At 44.1% G+C, this 20,967-nt stretch overlaps 1 protein-coding gene across 1 annotated transcript in view; it reads right to left on the minus strand.

Moving 5' to 3' along the window:
• Positions 1-404: 404 nt before the first annotated feature.
• Positions 405-20,967, minus strand: part of ALDH5A1 (aldehyde dehydrogenase 5 family member A1) — a 29,489-nt gene continuing 8,926 nt past the window's right edge. The window contains exons 4-10 of the mRNA XM_072945585.1: positions 19,751-19,867; positions 16,453-16,596; positions 12,987-13,130; positions 11,044-11,206; positions 7,275-7,440; positions 5,087-5,145; positions 405-3,714 (exon numbers count right to left, since the gene is read on the minus strand). Of these exons, the coding sequence (XP_072801686.1) occupies positions 3,509-3,714; positions 5,087-5,145; positions 7,275-7,440; positions 11,044-11,206; positions 12,987-13,130; positions 16,453-16,596; positions 19,751-19,867 (999 nt within the window). The 3' untranslated portion in view covers positions 405-3,508. The remainder of the gene's footprint in view (positions 3,715-5,086; positions 5,146-7,274; positions 7,441-11,043; positions 11,207-12,986; positions 13,131-16,452; positions 16,597-19,750; positions 19,868-20,967) is intronic.

Consider the following 20,967-nt stretch of genomic DNA (forward strand, 5'->3'; position numbering starts at 1 on the left):
GCAGGCTTTCAAGGGCAGAGATAAAGGCTAGTTAGAAAAATTTGTCATTTAGATTGCAGGCTGATTGGGCCTGAGGTTGTCTCGGAATTAACCTTTGTCCCTCCCTCCTGATAGAGAGGGGAGGGGGCGCGCACCTTTGTAAATTTGGGTCCTGCTTTTAGGCAAATGGAGGGGGAGGGGAAAGTAGAGAGCTTTTCTTGTATCTGCTTCTTAATTACCTTCTGCTCACAAAAATCCTTATGCCACAGTGGCGTATTTTGAGGTGGCATGTCCTGAACTCCTACAGTCATATTTTGGGGTGGCATGTTCTGCTGCCCTTCATACATTCCCAAACTGGTCTAGTAATATCCAGAGTAAACTCAAATCATGAACTGGCAAGGAAACACCCACAAACCAGAAACCTTGACACAGCAACAGGAAATTCTCTTAATTCCACATTTATTAATTACACACACACACACACATCTCTGCTGACAAGACACTGACACAAGTATACAGTTATCAAAACCTGGAAAAATGAGTTACGGGCACATGCTTAAAAAGCAAAATATTTCCACACTTCTCACTACACTTACTCTCAAGTTTTAGCCCATAAATTATGGCATGAAAAAAATCACAGCATAGATATTATTCAAGTAAAATGCTATCTACCATAGCTGCCCACGAATAATTACAGCCCTGGGCTCCAGCCATCAGAGAAGGCAGTCCTGTGGCTTCTAAAGGCAGTTTAAAGTTAATAATATAAGTTTACAATAAAATAGATTTATTCACATTGTGCTTCTGATCTATACTTTCATCGAGTCTTTCCATGAAAATAAGGGTAGAAGAACGAGCACTTGACATAAAATGGTATTTAAAAGCCACTCAAATGGTTAAAGATAACAGGTACAGATGAGCTTTTAAAATGAGAATCCCTCCATAGCTGGGGAAAGTAAATTGAGAAGTGTTTTCTCAAGCCCAATAGACTCCTGTTAACTGAGTGATTTTATCTGAGTTACATGATAATTGCTGGGAAGTTCTTGGTGAACTCACTGGAGTAAGGCCGTGAAAAGTACTTTTGACACATTAGGTGTTCAATAAAATGAAATAATGCCTCATAAATGTGGGCAAGTCAGTATCTCCCTCTTGGTCTAGCTCAGGGATTGGCAAACTATTTCTATCAGGAACCAAAGAGTAAATATTTTAGGCTTTGTGGGCAACACTGTCTGTGTTGCAAGTATCCAGCTCTGCCAAGAAAGTAGCCATAGACCATATGGGAAATGAATGGTTATGGCTGTGTTCCAGTACAAGTTTATTTATGGACACTGAAATCTGAACTTCATATAATTTTCATGTGTCATGAAATACTATTCTTTTGATTTTTTTCCCCCAACCATTTGGGAATATGGAAAAACCATTCTTAGCTCTGGGTTATACAAAAGCAGATGGCAGGCTGGATTTGGCTTGTGGTCAATCCCTGGTCTAATGGTACTTTTCCACTTCATATTGTAACATACATTTAAAAAAATCCATCATATATGGTTACCTTATTGAAAGGTACCCCCCTAAATGTTTATTTAAAAATATTTCTTATTTCCCCACGACCAAGAACAATTTTACTAAACTGTCAGCTATTTCCTTTTCAAATTATTTTAATTCCAAAATTAAGCAAAGATATTGTGATGAGTCTTGGGCCTCCATGTACGTACCTGGTGAGCCACATATATGAAAAAACTCAAAATCTGTCACGCAGCCAAGGCACCCACTGGCTGACAAAGATACAAGCGTATTTGAACGTATTCCTCCAAACATTCCAAGCTATCAGTATTCCAAACTTCTTTTGTTTTTTAAAGAGATTGTGTTTTTTACTTATTTTTCAAAAGAGGATGAAGTTTGATGAGAGAGGATAAAGTTTCTTTTTTTTAATAGGATAACTTCAGATTTATTTTTTCTAATTATTTTGGGGGTGTTAATTAGGTTTATTTATTTATTTACTTATTTTTTAAATGGGGGTACTTGGGATTAAACCCAGGACCTTGTGCATGCTAAGCATGTGCTCTACCACTGAGCTATACCCCCTCCCCAGAATTCTAAAAACTAATGTTAGAGCATTTTTATTGTTAATAGACTCCCCAGAGCATCCACAGAATGTCAGTGGAGTCTGCACACAGAGTGAGTGGAAAGGAAGGGGCTTCATCCCCGTCTGTTCAGCCAGGAACAACCCTTATTCCTTTTCCTCGTGTCTCAGGATGGATGGAGACACACAGTACAGAAATGCCTAGAATTTTCCTAATCAGAGCTTTTCCTTCGGAATGACAGGAAACACCAGCCACAGTGCTTTTGTTTTTGTTTTTACACGATGAACTAAAAAAACTTTTATTGGATAAAAGGCGCCTGAAAGACAAAACCTCATGCCTCTTCTAATAGGCAGTTGTGGGAATTCTTTTTCCTTTCACTGTGGTGGAAGTGCTTTTGCAGGTGAAGGAGCAGCATCCCACGAAGACAGTGAAACCAGGCTGCAGGTGACAAGCCCTCACGCAGGCTCAGGGGGTGGGCAGGTGGGTACTGGCCTCCCCTCAACTTTGGCAAAGCGGGGCTGGGCGGGCTGCTCATGTAATAATGGCTTCTGTACTTACATCGAATTTTCATTTTTTGGCAAATACTTTTGCTTTGTCTGAGGCTCACAACATGCCACTGAGCTACAGAAGGCATGCATAACGTCTTCACTCTCCATGGGCGACGGGGGCTGAATGGCACGCACGTGCATGGGAACAGAGCCCCTGCTCAGTCACGTGTGTGCTGTACATCACCCCAAGATGTCGCTCCTGTGCTTTGTTTTATGCTTAGGCTCATTTCCAAGGGAAACAAAATGAAGACAGGGTAGAAATGAGAACAAAATCTTTCAGCAGTTAATTTAAGATGATGAAGACTTCAATTTTAAAAAATGATCCAGAAAAAGGGGAAGGGGTTCCTTCATTCCACAAGGAAACACAGGCAGTTCTGTGCTATTTCTTCTGAACTCTTAAAAAATGATTGATTCAGCCTCTGCAGCAACACCTCTGAACACCCAGCAAGTGTTGTGTTGAGCTGGCAGATTGCCAGGTTGCTGTATACCCCCGACCAGCCTGTCAGTCCCACTCGGGGTCTCCCCTGCAGGCCTCTGGGTCTAAGCTCTGGAGCCACGTGGGTGATGGCTGTGTCCTTGCTCGGGCAGTGACGGGCTGCAGGGGGCAGCCGCCCTCACACTGCACCTTGCTCTGAGGCAGACAGGGTGGGGTCCAGGGCTTCATTCTGTGAACCCAGTGCTGCTTCTTGGGCGGTCTGCAGCCACAGGCACATGGCATATATTGGTCCCTAGTCAGCTAGCGGGATGGGGTGACATCCATATCTGTTTAAGATTATGACAGTCAGATAAGCTTTAAAAAGTTCCTAATTCAGATACCCCAATGAGTTTATTTAAAATAATGGTTGGCATTCCCCCTAGATGTAGGTAAGCTTCCTCTTTTATTTTTTAAAGAACTAAAGAATCCTACAAGCCTCCCAAGCACACGTACTTGAGTTCCAGATACTCGTCGATGCCGTACTTGGACCCCTCTCGCCCAAGGCCGGACTGCTTCACCCCACCGAAAGGGCACTCCACGGAGGAGATCAGCCCTTCGTTGACGCCAACCATGCCGACTTCCAGGCGCTCTGCCACTCTCCAGATCTGTGCTGGGTCTTGAGAGTAAAAATAACCTGTCGTGGGGATAAAGGACAGATAGCTTGTAGAACAGTCATTAAAGATGTCATGTCCGCAGCTGAGGGTGCCACTGCTGACTAGTCACTCGGGTCTGGAGTCCTCTCTGCCCCCAAGTAGAACCCCTAGTCCGTCCTGTCGGTTTCTTCATCTCAGAACTTTTGGAAAGCATCCTTCTGTTCCACTCTTGCTAGCATCTCACTGTCTCCCATCAGGACTGTCACAATGATGAACCCAGCTGCTGCTGTCTCCTGTGCAGTCTGTGCTGCACACCTCTGTCAGATGACCCATGTGATACCTCCTCCCAAACCTTCCAGTGACCCTTTGTTACCTATACAATAAGGTGGAATTCCTGGTGGGTATTTGAATTATCTCTAATGTGGTTTCAATCAACACTTTCAGCTTTACCTTCCATTACTCCAGTCACCAACCATCTTCTCTCAGCTCATCCACCCACTTCTCCTTGTCCTATCTTATTTAACCGCGTCACTCCGTTGGTCCCCCTCTGCCCAGAATCTCTCCCCAGATCTCTGCACAATCAGAACTCTGCCCATCACGGATGACCTGGTTCAGAGGCGTGGCTTCCTTCACCATCATCCCACTGAGAAAGGATGAAGGGAATTCTGATCACAGGGTTATGAGGGCACTGGTGCACACATCTTACTGCAGCTTTAGGATAACTCATTGAGGAGGCAGCATGGGCTAAGGGAGTCCACAGGTGCACACCCTTCCTTCCATAATCAGTAGTTCTACACCCAGAGGGGAAGCTCCTATAGGGCCACAGCTGTATCTTTATGTCTTTGTATCTTCGTCAGTACTTCGTTCACTGTGGGTGCTAAATACAGCTTTGCTGAGTGCATTTATGCCCACAGAATTTTGTCAGGGTCATAGGGGACAGACTGTAGCCACCCTGACTGTTTCCAAACTAAAAGAATGGCGGCCGCTCCGTGAGGCTCCATCTGCTGTGCCCTCTCTGCCCCTTTCACTGCCCTGACGCTCTCTGCCGAGTACAGCGCTTCCTCTTCTGCCCAGGCTTCCAGGAGCCACGCAAAACGGGAGAAAGCACGTGGAATTTCCAGGCATCTGAGAACGTGGGACTTAAGGGGTGCGTGGGATTCTCCACCCGCAACAATCTGCCCTGCCTCTTCTCCCAGCACCACCGCCGCCAGCTCCAACCAGGGAGCTCCCACACCTGTGTCCCGGGGACAAGGCAAAAAAGAACACGGACTTGCACGAACCCACCTTCACCCCTTGGAAAGCAACAAAACATACGGTCCAATGAAGTTTCCTTCTCAAAACCCAGGGCAATGTTTAAAAAGTAAACTCCGGTGTCAGCTCGAGAAGTGATTACTATCAAGGATGAACAGTTACCTGCCAACCCGACGTCAGTTGCGTTTGCGATCGCCACGGCTTCCTCCTCTGTATCGAACCTGCCAAAGTCAAGAGGGGTCATCAGCAAAATCCCAAAGGGGAGAGTAAGGAAAACAGACATGTTTCCTCCTAATTTGTCTCCCAAATAACAGCAAGAAGTAAATCGAACTTTTGCAAAGAGTACAGAGGAAAAACACCATCATTCACCGCAAGCATGCAGAGTTCAAGGCTGGTGATCTTGGATCAACACTGGTTCATCTCTTCTAAGAGAACAGGAGACACGCAGGGAACTGTGTATTCAGAATGTCGAACAAAATACCTTAAGAAAAGGATGACTGCTCTTGCTACCAAGCAAATGTAACAATCATAACAACTGCTTTAGAAGCAGCCACAGTAGTAGAAAGGAAGAATCCAGAGGATGCTGGGACCCAGGGTTCTAATGTGGGGGCCACACTCATGCTGCTGGACAGTGTGACAGTGCTGGGCGTCTGTTCCCCTTGGAAATGAAAGACTGGTAGGATGGAAGCTCTGTGCAGTCTCTTCCTGCTTTATCATTTTCTTTTTTAAAAAAAAAATTGGGGGGGATGGTATTTAGGTTTATTTATTTGTTTATTTTGATGGAGGTACTGGGGATTGAACCCAGGACTTCATGCATGCTAAGCACACACTTTACCACTGAGCTTTGCTCCCCTCCCCACTCCATTCATTTTATTTCTGGAACAAGATTTCAGAGGCTGTTTTCTGTTGCCCCAGAATTATAACTGGGGGCCAAATGTCCTCCGCACCCCAGTTCCTCAGCTCGGAGACCCAGCAGCAGCGTCAGCCAGCCATCTCTCTGAAGGCACCGGGCAGGGCTGGCAGACTCCAGTCAATGCAAGAGGAAGACTGGAAGAGAAGCAGAGAGCTCCGGGGGAGGCGGGGTTAGGGAGCATCACCAGCTCTGTCTCCCTGGGCTTGTCTCTCCACCCATACAGAGCAAGCCATTCCATTCGCGGGAGAATAGAAAACAGAGCATCACCCATGTCCTCGCTCCCCACCTGTCCCTCCAAAGTGCAGTAATCACATCATCAGCTGTGACACCACTGAGGATTTTCACCTTTTGGGTATATGTGCTAAGATCGGAGCTGTGCTCTCACCATCCTGTGTCCCAGAAGTGTCGTGAGACTACAGCCCCCATGAACAACTGTGTCCCCCACTCCGCGACTTGACTCTTTATTTACACAACAGCAATCATAATGATACCAGGCAGTGGGCTAAGTGCTTTATGTGCCTTACGTCATTTAAACCTTAACAACCGTCCTGTGAGGCAGGTACTGATTTCTAGTCTCTTTCCCATCAAGGACCCTGAGGCTCAGAGGAGTTAAGTCATTCAAAGGGACACAGGTATGAAATAACAAAGCCTGAATCTACACCCAACTCAACTCCAAAGCCTGATTCCTAACCACTGCATCCTTTGGGAAAATGTCAAGTTCATATTCAAGGTAAAAAATTTTTTAGTAAAACAAAGAAGATGAAAGTTCTCCAAGTGGTCCATTTCCCCAATGTCAGATTACTATATAAGTTTCATTAGCAACGGAGGAGAGAGAAATATCTGGAGAAATAATGACCAAGAATTTCCCAGGACTAAGCACTTTAGATATTAAAGAAACACAATAGGACCGCAGACTGAAAAAGCTCACAGGATGCCAGACCCACGCTACCACGGTAAAATCCAAGAACGTCCAAGGCCAGGAGAAATTTTAAAAGTCTTCAAAGAGAAAAAGCAGATCCCTCTCACAGGAGCAAGAACCAGACATCACCCTTCTCAGTAATAACCCTGGAAATAAATAGACCAAGGAGTGGTATCTTCAAAGTGTTGAAGCTACGATTTTATCCAAGTAAATTATCATTTACTTGTGAATGTGAGATAAAAGATCACATGAGAACACAGACGCCCTTGAAAGAACTCTTTAAGGTTGTACTCCATTAAGGAGAAAAATGAGTTCAGCAGAAAACAAGAGAGCAAAGGAAAGAATTTGGTAAATTTTGTGGTCTAAATAGGCAATAATAAAAACCCACTTCTGTAAATCATACATTGGACTTGGCTCTTCCACTGACACAACCCCTCCACGTGAACTGGATTTCTCTCTGGGTACCTTTTTCTTTTTCTAGTCTTTCTCTTGTCTTCCCACCCACTGGATGATCTTACTTGATAACAGGGGCCAGAGGCCCGAAAGTCTCTTCCTGAGAGCAGAGCATGTCCTGGGTGACGTTGCTGAGCAGGGTGGGCTCAAAGAAATTTTTTCCAACTTGATGTCGCTTCCCACCTGTCACAACGGTGGCCCCTTTGGAAACAGCATCACTCACGTGTTTCTCTACCTGTGAAGAGACAAAGAAGAGCCCTTGGGAAAGGTGGCTGAGGATACTTTGGAAGTGTTTAAACTGCAGAAAACTGTAACTGGCTCTTTTTAAAATAGGTTGAAAACCACATACCCTGCTTCCTTCTAGTTAGGAAAAACACAAAACAAAACAAAACAGATATGCAGAGATAGAGGCGTGAGCTGCTGCCTCCTCCCCACTCGGTGATTCTTCCGGCTGTTTGGTCTTACTGTTTGTCGAATGGCCTAATACACACCTGTGTCTTTCCAGGCCTGATGCCCAGCTGTCTTTCTGGGATTTGCTCTCATCGCCAGGCTCTTGGATCCCATGTTGTTCTCTTCCCTGGACTTTCATTGTGTTCTAATACATTCTCCATGAGTAGTTGTTTTGAAAAAGGTGCACTGAAACTGGTTTACTTTCTGGGTTTTCTGATGCTGCGTGTGTGGTGATTTTACCTTGTATTAGAGGGTGATGGAATTTGGACCTAAAACAATTTTCCTTCACAGTGCTGAGTGTGCTTCTCCACTTCTGGTGTGATTGACGAGAAGTCTGATTCAAAGCTAGTTCTTACTCCTTTGTGGGTAGCTTTCCTTCCCACCCCCCACCAAAGTTTCTAGAATCTTTTTGTATGTTCCTGACTTTCTAAAATTTTAGCAAAACATATCTGGGTATTTCTTTTTACTCATTCTGTTCGGCAATTGGCGAAGTCTTTCAATCTGAAGAATTTAGTTATTTTCCCCTAGCTCGGAGAAATTTTCCCCTAGTAATTATTCGATACTCCTATCTCTTCCGTCTTAATTCTTTCTTTCTAAAGCTCCTATTACTAAGATGGATATGCCCTTCACTGCAGATTAATTGTTTCCTTTTTGAATTTCTGCCATATTTTTCATCTCTTTGTCTTTTGCTTTAAATTCTAAGAGCTCTCCTTGGTTTTGTCTTCTATCATCATTCATGATTTTTAAAAAGATTTTGACCATCATGTGTTTAATTTCTAAAAACTCTTTCTTGCTCTCATTGCTTCATTTTCACAGAACCTGCTTCTGTTCCATAGACCTACTATCTTCTTGGTGCTCCTGGAGGACACTGTTAGTGTCAGAAAACTCCCTTCTGTGCCCAGTGTCATCTGCTTCTTTTTGGGTCAGCTTTCTCTCTGTTCTTCCTGACCCTCTAGCATGCTGAGGGTTTTCCTCTAAGGCTGTCATGATTCTTGGCTGTTCATCTTTCTAATGAAGGACAAGGTTGATTAATTTTAATGTGTGACATGGGTGATCTTTGCTGTTTCCAGTCTCTTCCCTGAGAGGGACAGCTACCAGCTTGGGTTTATTCTCACCTGGCAGGCTTTGCGTTAGGGGCATCCCCTGCCCCAAAGGTCAAAGGTCACCCCACTCTGGTGCACCTACCCTGACTCTTGCAGTGGTAGCCTCCCTAAGCTGGCTGCTCCATTTCTTCAGAGGTATTTTCCTGCTCAGAGCAAATGCCTCTGCTGTCTTGTATGTATTGGTGGTGGCAGTGGTGGTTGGGGGTCTGTGGGGGTTGAGAATGACCCAGAAAATCATGCAGAAGCATAACCAATTAGTTCTGTTTCTCCCCTCCTCCCAGCCCTACCCTCCACCCCAACCATTTCCAGAAAACCTCCATCCTAAAAATGACACACATTTCCTCTGCAGGCTTCCCCCGGGCATGCCTCGTTTGCTTTGACTTGTCTGTTAACACAATCCCTTCTGCCCTCCAGAAGTTCATCACAATCCATGGTCCACTGGAGTCCTCCCCTCCTCCCACTCTCAGTGGACTAGTCTATAGGATTTCAGGAGAGACAAATATAGGCTTGTGCACATTCTGCCGTTGAGATTCACACTTTTAAAATCCTCACCCCCTGTAACGCTCTCATAGTCCATTGTCTGCAACAAATCCCCATGAGCCAGGATGGCTTACTTTCTATAATTTATGACTCTAAAAATACCTATATTTAACGTAGTTAACAAGGCCCCATTCTATTTGAATCCAATTAGAATATGCGTTTATTTTTCTTGTCATATTAAATGTGATGTGCACTTTCTCCCCTGGAATTGACCCTATGATTGTATGTACACTAAAGCCAACACGATGGATTCTTTTCAGACAAGGTGTTTTCTACTAAACTCTCCAAAATAAGAAATCCTTCTACTTTAGTTGCTTGAAGTCCTAAGAAAGAGCGCCCTCTAGAGAGCACTGTTTGCACAATCACTTTGGCAAGAATAACAACAAAATCTCCAGGACAACGGTTTCCTAGTCTGCAAATTAGCAGTAACTGGGGCACTGAAGCAACGCCAGTGCCTAGGCCCTACTCAGACAGATTCACCCTCAATCTCCTCGAGTAGGGCCCATGTATCTGTAGTTGTTAAAGACACAGGGTGGGTTAAGAACCACCGCTCTGGGACTTGAGCCACAGCTGGTGTAGACCCAAACTGTCTTCATTGGCTGTTCGAGTCCCCAGGGTCCAAAGTCATCTCAAAAATGCAGTAAACTTTAATGTATGTCCTCTATCTAGAGACAGAGACTCCCAAGGCAATAACAAGAACTGTATCAGAGCTCCATAAAACCTGAGTGCTGTTGGTGGCCACAAGGAAAGGCACCAGGCGTGGCCTTCAGCCGACCTGACTGCCTGCTGTGTCAGGGCAGCCACTCCAGGGCTCGGTCCTCAGGCTCTCAGGGGCCAGTGCACAGCGATGGGGCTGTGCTTCCCACCTGGGTGCTGATCTGGCTGTAACCTGATTTTGATTCCTCAGCGGACACCCAGGAGGTTGGCTGTACCTGCTTTCTGGCCACCTCTCCTCCTTTTTTTCCCACACACAACCTCAGACCTCCATTTTCTACTAAAATTCTGTTAAAATCCTTTCTACCAGTAGAGGCTTATCCAGGGAGCACACTGGATGCTTGGTATTACAGGGGAGTTCCTTATAAACAACGCTAGAAAGGATCATATTTTATTTTACTTTGTTTATTTTATGAGGGGGAGGTAATTAGGTTTATTAATTTACTTCTATTTGGAGGAGGTACTGGGGATTGAACCCAGGACCTCGTGTATACTAAGCATGCGCTCTACCACTAGAACTAGACCCTCCCCCCACCAGATTTTTTTTTTTTAATAATGGAGCAAGGAGAGAAAACTCACCTAGCTAGTAGTCTAGATTGTATTATTATTTGAACAAACAAGTCCTTCCTTGAGGAGTTTCCCTTTCCTGCTGTCTCTAAATCCTAAACATGATTTCTGCAGTTCCACATCTCCCTGCCAAGATGGTTTTTGTCAAGGATTCTTCTAGAAGGGCATTTTGTGGTCAGTGCCAACCATCACTTCAGCTGAATCACAAACGATCTCAAAAACAAAGCCTATTTCCTTTCCTTTTAGGTGTTCCAAAAATTAAAAGAACTTTGTATTTCAAGATTTTTTTTTGAGGTGGGGAAGGAGGTAATTAGGTTTATTTATTTACTCACTTTTTTTGAAGAGGTGTATTTTAAGATCTTAATTTCCGAGAAAGCAGGAGACGGAATTATCACCACTAAAAAGAGAAAATTTAGGGAGGGCAGCAGAAGATTGACATTGAACAGATAATAAAATGAACCTACCTTTTCTACTGCTTTCTCATTAATTAACGGGCCTTGAGTAGTTCTCTCTTCAAATCCGTTCCCCACGCGCAGGTTTGTTTTAATTGCCTCGGCAAATTTTTTCACAAAGGAATCATGGATGCCTCTTTGCACCAAGAAACGATTTGAGCAAACGCAAGTCTAGACAGAAAGAAACAAACTCACATAGATAGTTTGTTGGAAGCTATTGACCCAACCAATAAACGTGTGACTGCGGCTACCTCTGAATGTGAACGCACTTCCCCAGGGGGGTCTTGTTCTGTGTCCCACTTGCTGTGTTCCCCTCTGTGCAGGTTGGCCCTAAAGACAGAGGCACTGAATGCACATACTTCTCCAAGCTCCTCCAGAGATGCCACACCTCTGTGTTTCAACAAGTAGGCGATGATAAATATCTGTGCTCAAAAAACCCAAAAAGCCACCCATCCCAAGTTTTTTCAAATGGCTCAAATAGGGATAGGAAAAAAACAACACAAGAAACTTTAACTCCCTAAGAGATAGTGATACTATAGCAACAGAGAGCAAAGCTAGAAGAAATGTGGTCAAAGACACATCGGTGAGCTTTTTAAACCTCTCAAGCATGTGGCAGAATCTGACATTTTGAAAATGGACACAGGACCATTCTTCCATGTCAGCCTAAATTATTGAAAAGTCCCTTGATTATTTTTTCTAATTAGATCTAATATTTTAAAACTATATAACATAACCACATTACTGGAAATGTAGTTATGCTTGATATTTTTTTTTCTTGGCTTTTTTCTTAGTCATGTATTTTTCTAGTAGAAACAAGTATATAGATAATTTTATGTCCTATGCATTTTTATTGGCTTAAAGTGACATACCCCAATGTTGTACCTTTATAACTCTGAAGGCTTCACACTTTCATGTTTCTAAAAGGAAACATATCCATTTCTGAAGCAACCAAGTTTATTTAGATTATGTGAAAGGAGAAAAATTAATTATCAAAGGCTAAAACAAGGATGAAAACTATATAATATAGAATATTATATATTTCACCTTTTTCCCCCCAGATAACCTTTTAGGAATTTTTATTCCATGTCTGGAATATATTTAAAACCGCTTACTGATGGACTCTAAGACAAAGTGCTTAAGAATAATGTATACAAATCCAGGATCCTGACAACAGCTTGGATGGAAACTGGGAGACTGGGCCCTTGGTTCACAGTCCCGATCCTTAGCAGAGGTGGGTCTTCAGCCCAAGGATGTATGACTTTAAGTCAGTTCGTCTTTCTAGAGTCTCATGTCTTCAGCTGTCAGATTCGAGGTTTGTATCAGATAACTTGGGAGGTGCCTTCCCAGATCTAATGCTCCAGGGTTCCCTAGGAGGGTGTGAGCTCAGGCCACCACTCTCCCAAGGACAACCTGGACCTGCCTTGGGTCACCGTGGTATGTGCCTTTTGCAGTGGGCACCTGTCACGCCCCCACCACCTCCGGGAGAGTGAGACCCAGGCAGTGAGGTTTTGAGTTTTTCAAGGCTCCATTTCAACATTTTTCTACCTTCTTTTCCTTAAGACTATAGCCCTCAGACCCTAAGTGTTCAGGCTGTTTTGTGTCTGAAGGGGATGATTAAACCTCTTCAGTAGAAAAAAGCCCCAAGAGGGGAAAGCGGTGAAAATAACCAGATTCAAAGAGGAGAGGAGGGAAGAGGAAGAGAACAATTTGACTGAAAGGCATCTGCTGTTTGGGAGGTTCCTGAGGACGCGGATGCTACCTTTTTCTCTTCGGATCCTCTGAGTCTAGCAGAGTCCCAGCTGAGAGAGGGCACTCACTGAACACGCAGTGAAAGGGGACACGAACAAAGAATGAGGTGGGGGGACCCACAAGTGTCCTTCCAGGAGGTGAGGAAGGTGGTAGGATCTTTGTAAAACATACACACCACCCTGAAAAACGCTCCAGGACTTGCCTGTCCAGAGTTCCTAAATTTGGAGGCCATGGCGCCTGCGACAGCCTGGTCCACGTTGGCGCTGTCGAACACGATGAATGGGGCATGGCCGCCCAGCTCCATGGACACTCTTTTCACGGACTTTGCTGCGTGGTGCAACAGGACCTGTGAGCAGAGGAGGGGATGCTGTGAGCACTGGAATCAATGACAAAACCAACTCTCTGGACTGGTGAGCCTTTGTTTTAAAAAAATTACCCCATAGTGGAAAAAGCCAGGTGCACAGTAATGTATGCAGGATGATAGTTTGTGTAAGAAAAGGGGGAAATAAGGATATATATATACACACATATATATATGTGTGTGTGTGTGTGTGTACATATTTGCTTGTTTTGGTAAAGAAACACTGGGGAAGATAACAAGAAACTAAAAGCAATTACTTATAAAAGGGAGGAAATCAGGGAGAAGGGTGAGGGTGAGATTTCTGAATATAAACATGGTTATATTGCCCTGGTTTCTGAACTGTGTAAATGTATGACCTAGTCCAAAAAATTACAATAAATAGGCTTAAAAATCATATGTAGAGCTAAGATAATATAGAGAGAAAATAATAAAATCACCCAGAATCCCACCACCCATAGCTGACTACTGATACAACTTTAAGGTACATCCGTCCAGAATTTGGCCACACACACTGGTTCATGTATATGTACTCTTTTTTGTTTTTTAAGAAAATAGGATGGTTAAAAAAACAACAACAGATGGCAGTTTTTTTGAATACTTTCATTGCGCTATGGTTCTTATGCAGTAAACTATACACATTTCAGATGTACAGTCTGATGAATTTTGATAGGTGTATACACTAATGAAACCACCACCACAATCAAGATAGCTAACATTTCCATCACTCCGCAAGAGGTACAAATTTCAAATTCCTCATTTATCCCTTCCCACCTACTTTATGTTATGCAGTTTTATAACCTGGTTTATCTTCCCAATTACTCATATATCCGGAACATCTTAACATGCTCACAAAACTTTATATCCTGCTCCTTTAACATAGTACTATAATATGAAGATTCTCTCATGTCAGCATGTGTTTCCAGAGCATTCCTTTAAATGCTTGCCTCGTATTCCACTGCTTAGCCGTTCCATCATTAATTTATTTAGCCCTCATCTGTTGGAAATTTAGGTTGCTTCTAATTTCTTGCTATTAAAAACAACACTGCAGTCTTTCCCTCAGAATAAATGAGCAGAAGTATAATTGCTAGGTCAGTGCACAACTGTAAGGCTTTTTCATACTTGTTTTTTCATACTTTTTCATAATTGTTAAGCTTTAAATATCCAGTAAGAGTCTCATGCCCTAGGAAAGCTGCCCAGGGATGTCTGCTTTATTACAGGATAGCAGGTCTTTGTCCGGTCAGAGCTACAGGAAAGATGGAACCACTTGGATGGTGCATGTGAAACAGACGCAGTCACAAGCCCAGGGTCACTCCAGGAATGGTCCCCATGAAGCACACCCTGAGGCCGTGGGCTTTACGATCAGGCCCTTAGTCAAAATTCAGCACGGCTGGAAAGCTGCTTCGGTATTTCTCTGTGTGCCCAGATATTACTATTTCAGCAATGAACCAGAAATAACCACCTTCTCAATGAAACGTTACTAGTCAACAAATTGTACAAGTTTTACGATTACACATATTTCTTTATTGGACTCATGATAGCTGTTTTCTTTTGAATTTTTAAAAACTGTTCTCTGCTAGGCAGTTGGATTTTCCTGACTTTGCTTGCTCTTGGGTCTCTTGCCTCTGCCCAGCCTCGGGCTCAGGACCTGTGTCCTCCGACCGTATCTTCTTCGCACTCAGTGCCCGTGGTGATGGCTTGAGCCTGGCTCTGGCCTGTGTGGCCCCTGTGGCACTGCGTGCATACCTGTTATGTCTTAAGGAATCCTTTCCTCTCTGGCTCCCCCTGCTGACCTTCTCAGGACCTCAGCTTCCAAAGCCCTAGAGAGGGAATGTGACTGCCCACCTCATCATCCTCTGCCAGGTTGCCTGCCCTAGCTTACTGGCCAGCCTACAAATCTGTTTCCCTTGGGTCAAATGACCACTCACGGTTGAATTTGCTGTTGGGGGAGAGACAAGGTATCATGTGCTATAAAAATGGCTGCTGTCCCCTCAACAGGCCCTGGGGGTGGGGGAGTGGTCCCCCTGGAAGGCGGTGAGGCCAGGGCAGCATCTCCAGAACAGGCTGACTATCTGAGATTCGCTTAGAGGCAAGATCCTATGTCCTGAGATCAGGAGCTCAGCCACTGTTTCTCTGCCAAGATCAGCTCAGAAGAGGCCCTGGGGATAGAGGATGGTTATTCCTTTCTTAGTGATTCCCATCCCTTTTTCCTACAAGCCACTTCAAGTGAATCATTGTCCTGTGTAAATAAGAGGCACAACTGGACTTGGCAGGAACGTGGTCGGCATTTTCCTGGGGGTCTGTTCGATGGGACAGTTTGCCGAGCAGAGTGAGGGAAGCAGTGAATAGGCAGCCTTTGCCTGGCACCTGGGACTTTCTCTGGTCTCAATGGCAAAGATTCACAAGCTTTTCTCCCAGGCCTCTCTCTTTTTCTCTAACTACCTCATAGTGACATTTGAAACCCTCTGAGAGTAAGTTTGCACCACAAGATCCATTGATCAGGGTGGTGGCAGCTTGCAGACCTAAAATTCCTGCCTCTGAAATGAATGAATGGTAGGCTTCACATGGCATGACAAATGTGGTTATGGTTGGGAGTGACTAAAATTGCTTTATTCCCTCCCATTTTGCATAGCGTCAAAAAATGACTCATTTCACCAAAACTTTCAGATTAGATTTGTATTATTTTTACCTGATACATGTTTATAGATGTCTCTAGCATGAGTAGATATGTATGGAGATACATAAACACTAGCAGAAAAAAAGTATACTATCTGGAGAGAAACACCATAAATAAGAACTTCTCTTCTACTCTGCCTTTTTTATCTTTTGAACATTTAAAAGGAGAAATAAAAATGCACTCACAGGTGCCATACGAGATTTCGGGGAAAGAACTTTTCAACGTTTAAGGGGAAAAAAAAGATCTTTCTGTTTCTGTAAGTACCTTTATACTAAATGCAATTTTTGTTCAATTCTAAGACATCCATTTCCTTAATTCTAGATTAGGAAAGAAACATGCATTCAAGTTATGCGAATACAATGGACAGCTTTCAGCCACTCCCCATGCAACAAATAATGGGAACCTCGACTTCCCCTGTGCCTTCGGTTTTGTCAAACAGGAACCTACGTCATGTCACAGAAAGGAACCCCATCTGAAATATCTCCAGACGGTGATCAGACATTATGTTGTCGAACAGAGCTTTCAACACTCTGCTGGTGTTAAGTCTTGATCGAGATGAAACAGTGTTCTGATTCTCTGTAAAGAGAAGATGTTAGGATAACAGTTGTTTTCTTTGAGACCTAAGTCACATACCTTTCCGGTGGCTGTTGAGCCAGTAAAGGAAATTTTGGACACCAGAGGATCCGTGCAAAGTGCTTCGCCTACTTCCTTGGCCTTCTTTCGAGAACAGGGAATAACGTTGTATACACCCGGAGGGATTCCAGCCTGGTCTGCGAGCTATAAAGAGAAACAGCAAACATGTGGCAGCAAATGATCAAACTGGAAAAACAGAAAAGAGAAATAAATAGATGTTTTAATCCAAAAAGTAATGGGAAAAAAAAATAACTAGGCTGACTTTGGAAACAGAATACATTTGGAACTGAAATAAGATTATTTAAGTGCTAAGGTGACATTAATATTAATGTGTCGTTGGAAGTTTCTGTAAGAATTTACGCGATATTTTATTGTGCGTGTGTGTATACATATATGTATATTTCTTAGCCCTGCCACAAAGAGGTCTAGAAACAATGACCAACCAGTAGCAATGACCATCCTTAGTTCCCCAAGTGTAGTCTTAAAATATCACTTCCTACCAGAGGAAACAAGGGCTTTCTGCAGAAATGATTAATCCCAGGTCTGGGGCAAGAAATATCTATAATAAGCCTGAAATATCTCGTCATTACTAGATAGCAAGGAAAGTCTCAAAACTATTAACGTTAAAATACTAGAGAGCCGACTTGAAGAGGCTGCCATTGTCCAGAAATGGGGGCAGTCTGCTTCATTAAGGGTCATAACTGCAAAAGACTGAAAGTCATCAAATATGTTAAAATCTACTTAGCATATAATGATACTTAAAAAACAAACTAACTGAGAACATCTGGCAGATGACAGGAATAGATTCATTAATTTGAAAAACTGGTAAATAAAAAGAATCAAGCATACTGCCTTTCCCATGTGAATTTACCACTGGGGAACCAAATAGGAGATGATGCATGGCTTTGATTCATAGAAGTGGTCTGGTGAATAAATGACAGAAAAAGGAAAGAATTCAAAAATCTCCATTTTCGTAATTCCTAATGAATAAATAGACTGTGCAGCATTGCGCAGCAATGAATGCAAACATCTCAAAAATGGAGACACCCAGACATTATGTGCCTCCTGACAAAAGGACACAAAACGGAATCAGACCCAAGTGTGAAGAAGCATCTGGATGCAGCTGCCCGTCTGTGGGAAGTGCAGCAGACACAGGAACAAGGCTCAGACTGTGGGGAGCGCTACTGGTCAAATGTCCAGTTTCTTCAACAGATCAATTGAAAGGACGAGTACAGGATGGAGGGGAACCTGCAGCATCGAAGAAACTCACAAGACGTTCCAAATTTTAAAAAACGAGTAAGACTTTAATTCCTGCAGAGGCACACCCGGGTGACAAATGATTACCATACAAATCAAGACGGGCTATTCTGGAGGGAGGTATGATTCAGATAGGACAGGCAGAGTCCTTCTGGAGCAGGTGGCAAAGTTTTTGTTTTTTTTTTTAACAGAGTTAGTGGGGACTAAACCCAGGACCTCGGGCATGCTAACCATGCACCTGCCACTGAGCTATACCACACCCCCTCAAAGTTCTTTTTCTTAACCAGATGATGGTTACGAGGGTATCCAAGTTATAATAATTCATTCAGCTATGCATTTGTTTCGTGTGGTTTCTCTGTATTGGCTTTAGTTTACAATTAAAAAAAAGACATTGATGGGATGCACGTACTTTATGATTGTTTTATGATGTCTCCACTTTGAAGGTGGAGACAGGACAGAGCAAGGTTAGCTGCTTCACCCGGGCAACAGAGAAATCCTCAGAGTTTCTAGGCCTTCACTAAAGACCTGTCATTTTCTGTTGGTCTAAGAAGCTGTGTTTTTCCTTTGAAATAATCTCTCCATTTATAGAGGCTTTAAAATATGTGCTCTATAACCTTTCCAATCAATTCAAGTGTTGTGCTTTCAAATAAATTTCGCAAGCAGGTGGGGTCTAACATCAAAGATTGGTTCAGCCTCTAAACATAATTTGTAGGAAGTATACCATTAACTATATCTATGCTCAGGAGTCTAATAAAAAGGCTAACTTATGTCATGCAGATTTACAAATTATTTCAAGGAAAACTGTAACAGCCCATCTTAAAAAAAAAAAAAGTCTTCCACTCCATTAACTTTTCTGTGCGAGGAAAACAACCAGTCTGCCTCTGAAAGGAGGTGCCCTTGGGTGAAGTGCCCTTAAAGGAGACAGGTTTCTAGTCACTGGGTCTGCAGCTGCACCGGGTCCATGAGAGCCTAGGACAGCGGACACAGAATGGCCACTGCTGTGAAGATGGTAGTGCTGGCCTTTTGGAAGCCCCTGTATCTAACCACAGGGCAAACGGCCAGGGCAGGAGCACGGGGACCTACGGAAGGAAGAAGGCTGAGGTGATGAGGTCCCTCCCCCTCCCTCCCACTGGCTGAGTGCCTCTGCATCCAGGCACAGTGCTAGGCTCTGGCACACAGCAGTGAGGGAACAGAACAGATCCAAGTCCCCATCTGAGCTCAGCTTACATTCTTGTGGGATAATTATCAAAACAACGAAGTAAGACACCTGTCAGGTACGGGAAGAGGAATAAAGCAGGGAAGGGGATGAGGAGCGAGAGAGCTCAAGCCTGTGATTTTCAAACAGGGTGGCGGGGGAGCAGGGGAGGCCTCAGGAAAGGTGGCATTTGAATAAAGACGGGAAGAAGCGAATCATGGGTGTACTTGGGGGAGAACTTTCCAGAGGGAAAAGCGAGTGTCAAGCTGCATCGAAGGTGAACCTGGTGTGGCCTGGGGAGCAGCAGGGGCCCCAATGGCCGGAGCAGAAGAGTAAGGGGTCTGGAGTGACTGAGAAGGGCGGTGGGTAGGAGAGGTTGAGGGATGGGGAGGCAGCATCTCACTGGGCCTTGAAGGCCACCGCAGGAAGTCTGGATTTTACTCTGAGTGACATGAGAAGCCGTTAGAGGCTTTTGGACAGAAGGACAAGATCTGACTGAATGCACATTGACCTGGAGAAGGGGTGGTAGGTAAGAGGTGCCTGAATGTGAGAAATGCCCACATTTTGGTCACATTACTAAGACTAAATAAAAACAATGGGTACATATTTTTAGGGAAGCCTAAAAAATACACTGCCTACAGATGTCAGAACCCAGCCTCACCCATGTTTTTTTCTAAAAGGAGCAACATCTGGATTAAAAATCATGCCTAGTGAATTAGAACATAGCACCATCCTGCATGAGATGCAGGCAAAGAAGGAGGCTTGGAAAGTGCTTCGTTCAGTCCGGGATAAACATCCTTTCTTGGACTCTGTCGGCTCTGCGCAGTCGCAGCGCCAGAGGCTCACCTCGGCCAAGGCCAGGGCAGAGAAGGGCGTGTCCTCCGCAGGTTTCACCACGACGCTGCAGCCGGCTGCCAGGGCGGCCCCCACCTTGCGCGTGATCATGGCGCTGGGGAAGTTCCACTGGATCAGAAGAGAGAGGAAGTGAGTGAGAGGAAGGCCTGGCCCCTCGTCCAAGGGCAGGCAGGTCTGGAAGTCAGCCAGCAAACTCCTTTGCACAAGTGACCGGCAGGGCTGTTCTGGCACAGGTAAGCTCTCAGAACGCCTGGCACCTACCGACTTCAGGGACGGGGGAGACAAAGGCTCATGAAGACAGGAACATTTTCAGAGTTTAAAACAGTATGAAATGATCTACCCTGGGGGATGGCCAACTTCTCCTGTAAAGGGCCAGGTAGTAAATATTTAAGGCTATGTGGGATATCCAGTTACGGTTACAACTACTCAGTCCCACAGACAATATGGGTGTGGCTCTGTCCCAATAAAACTTTATTTACAAATACAGACAGCAGGCTGGATGTGGCCTGAGGGCCGCAGTTTTCAGACTTCGGGAGAAAAGGTTAACAAAGGTGATTTTGAAAATGGCAGATGATGTATTACTTCCCTCTCTATATATTTACAGATCTCTATGGACATCTGTGTATCTGCAGTAACAACATTTTATTTTGACAAAAATTTGTATAGTGCTTATTCTGTGCCAGGCATTGTTCTAAGCACTTTCAAGTGATAATTAAGTCCTCATCACAACCCGGTGAGGTTGGTGCAATTCTCCTTATTTGCAGGTTTGGAGAAAGTGAGACAGAGCAGTTAAGTAACTTGCTCAAGGTCACACAGCTGGTGAAGAGTGGAGTTTGTGTCAAACCTGGTCAGTCTAGGCAGGAAGGGGACGTCTCTCTGTAACTGTGGTGAGCAGGGAAAGAAGAGGAGGCCTGAGACCAGCTGTCAGACACTGTAGAGGAGTTTATATGGGACCTAGGGGAAGGTAGACCCAAGAAAGGCAGCTCATCAGGAGAAAGCTGGGCACCCCACAAGTGTACTGCAGCCCCAACCTGGCAGAGGCAATGTCTTATTTCTTAGTCTTTTTACTTCCTTTTTACTTCCCACCGCCTACTAGTAGGTACAGAAATACTTTGCTCTTGATGTCTGCAAATTAAACATAAAATTTTCTCAAAAGTATGGCACATTAGAAAAAGTATTATATCTTAAGTCTTAAAACAAATGATAAA

This window comes from Vicugna pacos, chromosome 20, assembly GCF_048564905.1.
Source record: "Vicugna pacos chromosome 20, VicPac4, whole genome shotgun sequence".
In the NCBI taxonomy this organism is placed as follows: domain Eukaryota; kingdom Metazoa; phylum Chordata; class Mammalia; order Artiodactyla; family Camelidae; genus Vicugna; species Vicugna pacos.